Source organism: Penaeus monodon, chromosome 36 (genome assembly GCF_015228065.2).
Source record: "Penaeus monodon isolate SGIC_2016 chromosome 36, NSTDA_Pmon_1, whole genome shotgun sequence".
Classification (NCBI taxonomy): Eukaryota; Metazoa; Arthropoda; class Malacostraca; order Decapoda; family Penaeidae; genus Penaeus; species Penaeus monodon.
The window spans coordinates 8168332-8178029 of record NC_051421.1 but is presented as its reverse complement, the minus strand read 5'-3'; the positions used below and the strand labels follow the sequence as shown (position 1 = coordinate 8178029).

Sequence of the window (9698 nt, the reverse complement as noted above, 5' to 3'; positions counted from 1 at the left end):
GGCAAGGCGGTCCACATCCACCTTCATGCATTTGTTTTCCGCGGCGCTTCTTCCCTTGTAACATACTTGGTAATCCTAACGAGAGAAACATGTTTTGTAATATTTACAATGTTTCACAAGAAATATTTTTTCCCAAGACTATTTCTTACTCAATGTGCTGTCAACAGTGTGTCCATACCTGAAGCTCAGCCAGGGAGAAGCCCAAAAGGCAGGAGAGCATCAGCCAATTGAACATGGTGTGATCTAGAAAGAATATAAAATTTCTTAGATGAACGATCACACAGGTAAACACAGTGGGAAACATCTTATGTCTTCTTGAAATGAGAAAATAGAATAAGTGAAAATGGACCATTATAAATGCATGGTATATAAGAGAACTTATGTATTGTACTTAAAAATATGGTAAACAAATGATCCATTTAGGAGGATACTAGTATTTGAAACATTAGAGAGAATTCAGAGTATGAGATAAATCACCCACCGAGGAAGGATAGGGTCTGTGATATGAAATCGTCCGCGAAGCTTATATAGCAGTGTCTAACGCCATTTGGAAATGAAGAATTGTTGTTAAAGGTTCCTGCTTCAGCACCAGTTGTATAAACTTTTTTTTAGTCCATATTTTCCATTGAAAATTTGTAAAAAAAAATCAGTTTCAGCTAATTGTATTTATATGTTAGAGTAAAAGAAGTGTCAGCATTCCGCTTCAGCAGAAATATCGTGTTAGAACAGGCGATTTTTTTCAGAATTGATTTCAAATCCACTCATTTTTTTCTGAATATATGTATGTATATGTATATGCATACACACACACACACACACACACACACACACACACATATATATATATATATATACATATATATATATATATATATATATATATATATATATATATATATATGTATGTGTGTGTGTGTTTGTGTGTCTGTGTGCGTGTGCGTGTGTGCGTGCGCGTGTGTGTATGTATGTATATGTTTAAAACCATACATATGTATGTACACACACACACATATATAATATGCATATGAATATATATATATATATATATATATATATATATATATATATATATATAATATAATATACATATCTATATATATGCATATATACATATGCATACCCTATCACACATACATATATGAACACATACATATATATATGTATTCATGTAATATATGTACATAAGTAGGAAGATGTGCATATATATAACAAACAATATATATGTAGAGTCAAGGACAAATATCCAACTGCATCTAGAGTTGCCAAATATTTTTACGTATAACCTAAGATATCGAATTATTCAATTTATCCAAAGTAAAACAGATAACTGGGTGAAGGCGAAAGGGTATTGGGGTAAATGCAGGGTATCCGGATATTAATGCTCTCTTTATGAATATTTATCATTATTATTATTATTATCATCATAATTTTCATTATTATTAATTATATTATTATCGGTATTACTATTACTACTATTATTATTATTATTGATATTTTTGCATTGTTTTCGTTAGTGTTGACTTCCTTATTAGGATTTGTAAGATTATCTTTTCTATAATCATCATTATCATGTGTTATTATTATTACTATTATTGATACTATGAACATTAATATTACTGTATTGCCACACACACAAAGAGGAGCACACGCACACGTGCACATATTCAGTATGTAGATATATCCATTTATCTATCTATCTGTCAATCGATACATCTATATATCTACACACACAAGAAAAAAAATATATATATATATATATATATATATATATATATATATATATATATATATATATATATATATATATATATATATATATACATATATAAATTGGTGTATATGTATACACGTATATATGTATAAATGTATATGTATATATATGACACACACACACACGAGGGGAGCTTATTAAAGATTCCTTTGGTTCACTTTACTTAAACGTGGGAGATTATAATTTCACATACATGATGATACATATCTCTATAGGTCTTGTGTTGATTTCCAGACCTTAACTCACATGTTTTCTGTTAAAGCGGTGATCAGGTTTTTATAGTAGAATGGCCGAACACCACAGGAGACCTTCGATGAAATGAAAGTAACTTATGGGGACATTCCACATCTTATGACGTTGTTAAGCCTTGACATCGCCAGTTCATGTGTGTTCTGAGATCTGTGGTAACGGCTCCTGTCCCAGTGCGACCCCTGCCATTGCAGAGGACACCATCCGTTAAGTGGAGACTGCAATTTTGGAAGATCGCCGTATTACATTTCGCCAGCTATCCCAAGATGTCAAGATTTGTGTTTGGTCTGTGGACATCCGCGGGATGTGGGTCAGGGGAAATCACTAATGAGTGCACTTCCTATATACGTATATCTATATGTGTATGTGTGTTCATATATATATATATATATATATATATATATATATATATATATATATATATATATATATGTATATATATACACAATTGTACATATATATGTATATATATTATACATATGCATATATGTATACATACATATGCATATATATACATATAGACACACACATGCATATATACATATATATACATATAGACACACACACATGTATATATATATATATATATATATATATATATATATATACATACACACATACACAATTGTACATATGTATATATGTATATATATTATACATATGTATATATGTATACATACTTTACATATGTATATATGTATACATACTTATGCATATATACATATATATAAATATAAACACACACATTATATATATATACATATACATGTACATATTCATGTATGTATATACATCTATATATATATGTATATATATACATATATATGTGTGTGTGTGCATGTGTTTATATATATGTATATATACATATATGCATATATATACACACATATATATGTATGTACAATATATATATATATATATATATATATATATATATATATATATATATATATATATATTCATACACACACACGCGCGCGCGCGCACGTGCGTGTATGTATATGCAAATATATATTCATTTATATACAGAAAAGTGTCTATATAAACATATAAATACATATATACACTTAAATACATATATGTATATATCTATGCCTACATATTTAAATATATATGTGTATATGTGTGTGTGTATGCATACACACACCACATACACACACGCACATAAACAGAACCATAGACACATATACATATAAATAGAACATGTATGTACGTATAGATAGCCTATGTTATATATTTCTAAAAATATACATGAATATTTATATCTGTACATATCTTTATCTGTATCTATCTATATATATCTGTATTCATATATATTTATAAACATATATATAGACACACACACACAAATTAGTGTGTACTGGTTCAGGGGGAAATTTTTTGGCGAAAAAATTCAATTAATTAACGCGCGTTCATACGACGACTCTCGCGATGTATTCATAGTTGTAGATATTGAAATATCCTTTTATGAATTTTCTGTACCTTTTTCACAATACTTTTTCTTTTCGAAAGAATTTGCCTTACTCATGACATTTGAGAAACTGCATTATCAGCAAATAATCGATATATATTGGATGGTAAGAGAGCTGTAGGGACAGTCTACGGAACCTTTAGGTGAGTCTTCTGATGAAGTTTGTGTGGTGTGTGTGTTGATATTTAGTTACGTTAATAAAGAAATAAGTTAATAAGTATATATGTTCACATATGCGCAGATGTAGAGAAGCATTATTATTATGATTTCAGCTTTATTATACGTAAACTTTCACAAAGGATTATATATATATATATACATATATATATATATATATATATATATATATATATATATATATATATATATATATATACACATATATATAGTTACCCCCCCCCCCCCCATTTTTAATTAATATGACCATATATGAGCAGACGTAATCATGTTGAGGATCGTAAGCCTGGCAGTGACTTTGGCCGTGTGTGTGGCACGACCCAACCAATGGGACGACCAGATAGGGCTCTTCCCTGCTGACGGCGGGGACTCTCAGCCCATCTTGCCTCGCGCCGTCGCCAACCCTACCACGCCCAACCAGATACTCGACGCAGTGCTTGAAGGAGCTATCGCATACATGGAGTAAGATTCTTTTATTAATAATTCATTTTTTAATCAATGTTACTATCCCTTATATATTTTGTATACAGATTTCATTAGACTTTCATAAATGTTTTCTATTACAGAACTCTAGGATGGTGTGACTCCAAAAACGTGCAGAACGGAGAGTCAAACCTTCCCTTCCAAGTTAACTCTGACGGAAGCAGCTCCGAGAACTTCAGCATCACTAAGGCCAACGTGACTGGACTTTGCTCCCTACGCCGTTCCAAGTCCGCTTCCTTCAACGCTGATCAGGTATGAGGTCAAATGGAAAGGATGGTATATCACATAAGCTTATAGGCATTAATATACTGAACTTATTAACTTATAAGCTTAACAAGGGAAAATTGAATATGTACTTCGTTTTCATAGGTTGAGCACAATGCATATTCTCTAATGATTGCCGATTTACATAATGTATTTTACAGAGTGTGCTTACCGGTTCGGTTGTCGTAGAAAACGCTCGTGCCAACGCCGACTACACGGTAACTTTTGCCGGTGTTGGAGAAGCTCCAGCACAGACTGTTTCTGGTCAAGTTGTAGAGCGTGTGGACAAGCTGTTCGCCGACATCCAGATCAACTTGTTAAACCTTGTGCCTCAGAACATCGCCAGCTACACTGCAAGATCGGGTCATGACCTGCTCGAAAGTGCAAGCAACTTGGACGGCAATGATATGAAGGACGTTCACAGTGCCGGCTTCAGGAAGGCTTTGCGAGAGATCGTGGAGAAAACTATGTCTTCCAACGTGAAGGTGCAGATTAACAAGTCCATCCAGGATATGAAGAATGCGTGATCTTCCAACGTGATTTAACCATTGTGAGTGTACAGAGACAAATAGAAACTAGCAATCATAAATTTTGTATCCATCTATATGTGTTTGTTTTTGTCTATGTGGGTGAATGTAAGTATATATACTTATACATTCACAAATATACATCCACACCTTACATGTATATACATCCATCTGTTGTCCTTAGATTTGCAAACTGACATGCACGGGCAATTGCAGACACAAACTAACTAAAAACGACGAGGCAAAGCAACATCACTGCACACCGAAGCCCCCACTTCGACAAAAGAATAAACCAAAAGAAAAAAGAAAGTATTACGACTGTCTAGAAATAAATGAGAAACTGTTGCACAGAAAAAAAAAGAAAATTGTCGCGAACGTGAAGATGAAAACCCACCACAGGCACACGTAAGACATTACCGAACTTTCTAACGGGCAGTTGATAATATCAGTGGCCTTCAGTTTATTTTCAACAAATGGAAGTGTTGTAAGAGTAAGACTAGAATTTCAAGGAATTTAAGGTTCATCAGTAATGGCCCAAACAACGTGTTCTACACTGATCATTAATGGAATAATTTTAAATGAGAGCTGATGATTGAGTCTCTATATGTAAATGTGCAAAGTAATTTCTATAAATACTCACATGAACACACGTATGCACGTACACACATGCACACGCACATTTGCATGCACACACATGCACATTTACACGTACACGCAGACGTACACTCATGCAGACACATGCACGCACATGTACTCTCAATATGCATACATAACACACACACATACACACGTGCACATTCACGCATGCACATACATCCAAACACAAACACACAAATACTCATTTACATATACACATACACATGCACACACATGTGAAATCTTTCTCATGTTTTGAAGACATAATAAAATGATGTTGAATTATGAAAAAGTCGGCCAGGGATTTTGACAAGGGGTAAGATCTTTCTACATTTATACGAGGGGCTTCAAAAAGTTCGTGGAAAATGTCAATAAATAAAAATCATATGGAAGAATTTTGATTTCGGTGCACCTGAACATCCTTGTGTTATAACTTGTTCAAACATAAACCCTTCAATGCAGGTAATAACGCATTCAAGCAGCAAGGAATCCCCTCAAATCGAGGTCAAGACAAACATTAAATTCATGGTGAAACTCGGTTGGGAGGATAGGCAAACCATTGTTTACGGTGACAATGCCACAAACAAATCAACAACCTACAAATGGATAATTGAAGATGAGCCTTGCAGTGGCAGGCCATTAACGTCAGTTTGTGATGCAGTCGCGACATGATAGAAAAGGATACACGAATAAGCACTGGATCAGTAGCAGACACACTCAACATCTCTGAGTGAAAAGGCAGTCGCACTCGAAGAGACTTAAAAGTAATTGTTCGTGTTGGTCGGTGCTTTTTTTTATCATCTGTGACCAGTATCGGACCACAACTCTACCATAGGTAAGGAAATATGTTAGGTCATAAGGAGGCAAGTGAAATAGGGCTGGGTGACCCGTAGAGTTTAAGTAATTTCTTCCAACTCGAGGCTGACATTTACAATTTAGCTGACCGTCTATCGATTCATACTTACATATGTACACAAAGTGTATATATGTACACATTCATATAGTATGTATAAACAACTACACAAACACACATATGTGTGTGTTCGTCATAGTTCATAACGTAATGATGACGACGTAAACATTTTATAACATTTGGTGCATAAATTTTAAATTTATATACACCTTATTGTCTATGTGGACAAAGTTATATATGGTTAAAATAACTGTACCCAATACTTTTTTGTGGCTTACTACCATAGATTTTATGGTTAAAATGAAGCACATTGTTTAGCGCCGATATCTATTAGATTTTCTTCTTCTTCTTCTTATATTCTCGAGTGACAGCTTTTATATTTTTGTTTGATTCACCAATGAAAAGTTTGTGGTTTCTATTTACTCATACAAAAAATTCACTTGTATTCTATTGTTAAAAAACAAATTTAACTGTAACGGCATTTGTCCTCCAGGGTTTAAATGGTTTACTTTTATCTTATTGAAATTGTTATTAAAGTCTGTTTCTTTATTTTCATTATCTATGTCTAAGTTTGATACATCTATCAAACTTTCTAAGTCTTAATTCATTTATGGTCTTACGTATTTCCTTTTATATTGTCTTCCCGGTTTCATTCTTAAAAAGATCAAACAATGATTTTGTATATCCATTTGTACGTTTTTCACTGACTGTAACTACGCTGATTATTTTGCATAATTTTTAGTTCACACACACACACACACACACACACACACACACACACACACACACACACACACACACACACACACACACACATATATATATATATATATATATATATATATATATATATACATATATATATATATATATATATATATATATATATATATATATATATATCAATGTTTCGTTTTTTCATTGTTGATTAAGAATTGTTTAGGATTAAGTTTGTTTTAAAGATTCTTAAGACACAGGGAGAGTAACATTTGCAGTTTATTTATATAGAGCGATAGTAATTTTCTCTTTTTAAATTTCGTTCATTCACGTTCCTTCACTTGCCAGTTACTCGCATTATACTATCAAAGTTCATATTTCTCACGTATATACTTTATTTATAAGTATGGCTACGAAGCTGAGGCTTTGGAGATATGCGATGATGGCGATGCGGCCTGTAGGTCGCCAGTAAGCAATATTTCTTCCCAATAATTTAGTTCGTAGCTAAGGTTTGTCGTGAGTGAGGAGGAATGCCGTGACTCGTGTCCACCTGCCCGATTGGCACACGCATACGTAGAAATACCCTAGAGTTGGCATATGTCGCTTGGGTTTCCATGGCAAGGGATGGTTGTTAGGCGTTACTTTTTTTTCCTTTCATATATGTCTATGAAAATTATTTACAATTCATTGCTTGTGATCTTTTAATTCTATCGTTTTGTCGGTAGGTGAGCTACCTTCTGTTTACCCTTGGGTGAATTTTGATCCCTTGTTGTGTGTATGTGTGTGAGAATATGTTTGTATGTTCGTATAGTTTTAAGTATGTATGATGTCTATACGATGAAATGCCCGAAAATGACAAATGAAAATAAACAAAGCAGTATAACAGGTAATACGTTCGTTAACAGTTCATAGTGCAGCAGTGTTTCTCTATATATACACATGCACGTGTGCTTATATGTCTGTATACGCGAGTGCCAACGTTTCTATAGAAAATGTACATGACAGACACGTAGAAATGCAATAATTTTAATCAAAGGTGTGTACATCATTGAGACAGGTAAAAGAGACGTCTATTTGGCCAAAGTGGAAGGTGAACAATGTTCCTTAAACAGTCATCTTAGCCAAAGAAGAGCCAGCCGAAGGTTATGGTGCCACCAGTGGGAAGCGTGAGTGTGGTGGTGAAGCAGGTGGGAATGAAACACAGCAGGACGCAGCGGGTGAAGGTTACGCTGACTTGACGACGGTCTTGCACACTCTCATTTTGTTCCTCACTCACCAGTTTGTAAACAGGAAGGTCGCCACAGAAATTGGCAAGATCCGAACCGATCTCTTCCTCAGGATTGTCGAGGGAAACAGCGGAAACTCTGACGTCAGACTCAACCCTCATGCCATCATCCTGATGGCCTTTAATGAAGGCTACTTGTTGCTCGAAAGATTTAACGAGTCGCCTCACGTAACACGCCTCCTGGGATACCACTCGAGAAGCTGCTAGACCCTGCGAAGTACACAGACTTTTAGGTTATTTATGCTTATCTCTCTACTTATCATAGAATGAGTCTATGCAATTTTACTTATAGAAGAATCAATAACGTAAAACATTGAGTAAAAAGGGTATTTCACTGCATCGAGTACTTAGTGATAACCTGACAAATATTACTTACTACACTATAATCCTCCAGAGTTTCCACATCATCGAAGTCGTCGGATTCGGGCATGTGGAAATGAACCTTCATGGCAAGGCGATCTACATCCACCTTCATGCATCTGTTTTTAGCAGCGCTGCTTCCCTTGTAACATACTTGGTAATCCTACCAAAAGAAAAAGCCATGTTTTTTTAATATTGATGTTTCACATGAGAAATAAGATTTTCAATGATCATGTAGGTATCGGAACTCTTTTAGCAATACGTGTTGTAGAAAAAAACATCAAGCATGTCAACAGTCTGTCCACACCTGAACCTCAGCTACGGAGAAGCCTAAGAGGCAGGACAGCATCAGCCAAGTGAACATGGTGTGATCTAGAAAGAAAATGGACTAATCAAATGATAGCAAGTTAGCAGATCTTGAAATATATGAATCTCTCAATCAATGAAAATATACAGTTACACGCACTGAGAAACAGCACGCTAGGGACATAATCTTAGGTTTAAATGAAGAGAGAATATCTCAATGTGAATTATAATACCTGCGAGACAAAGACAATACAATATGTTTAGGTTATAAAAAAAATATTTCAAATAATTATACCATTACTCAATATCAGAGTGTAAAAAGACATACGAGTATGAAATTTGTCACTCACCAAGAAGGGATAGTACCATTGATGTGAAATCGTCCTCGAGGCTTATATAGTTCCAGCGACCTTTAGAAATTAAGAACTGTTGTTAAAAGTTCCTAATTCAGCACCACCTGTGAAAACATTTCATATGTTCTCCATTTAAAATCTGTTTATCGGCAAATCTTCATATATATTTCAGAGGAAAAGAAAGAT

General features: G+C 34.2%; 3 protein-coding genes across 3 annotated transcripts in view; 1 reads left to right on the top strand and 2 right to left on the bottom strand.

Moving 5' to 3' along the window:
- Positions 1-249, bottom strand: part of LOC119595710 — a 1125-nt gene extending 876 nt beyond the window's left edge. Inside the window, exons 1-2 of the mRNA XM_037944820.1 lie at positions 179-249; positions 1-75 (exon numbers count right to left, since the gene is read on the bottom strand). The exon at positions 1-75 is cut by the window's left edge and continues 72 nt beyond it. Coding sequence (XP_037800748.1) covers positions 1-75; positions 179-235 — 132 coding nt within the window. The 5' untranslated portion in view covers positions 236-249. The remainder of the gene's footprint in view (positions 76-178) is intronic.
- Positions 250-3628: 3379 nt separating this feature from the next.
- On the top strand, positions 3629-5017 carry LOC119595696. The gene is made up of 4 exons (XM_037944809.1): positions 3629-3634; positions 3929-4130; positions 4235-4403; positions 4577-5017. The coding sequence occupies exons 2-4, from the start codon at positions 3937-3939 to the stop codon at positions 4940-4942; spliced, it is 729 nt and encodes a 242-aa protein (XP_037800737.1). The 5' UTR covers positions 3629-3634; positions 3929-3936; the 3' UTR covers positions 4943-5017.
- Positions 5018-8220: 3203 nt separating this feature from the next.
- Positions 8221-9228, bottom strand: LOC119595704. Its single transcript, XM_037944816.1, has 3 exons — positions 9161-9228; positions 8870-9016; positions 8221-8703 (listed from the first exon to the last, which is right to left on the bottom strand). Exons 1-3 carry the CDS (start codon positions 9215-9217, stop codon positions 8326-8328), a joined length of 582 nt encoding a protein of 193 aa, XP_037800744.1. The 5' UTR covers positions 9218-9228; the 3' UTR covers positions 8221-8325.
- Between the last annotated feature and the right edge of the window lie 470 nt (positions 9229-9698).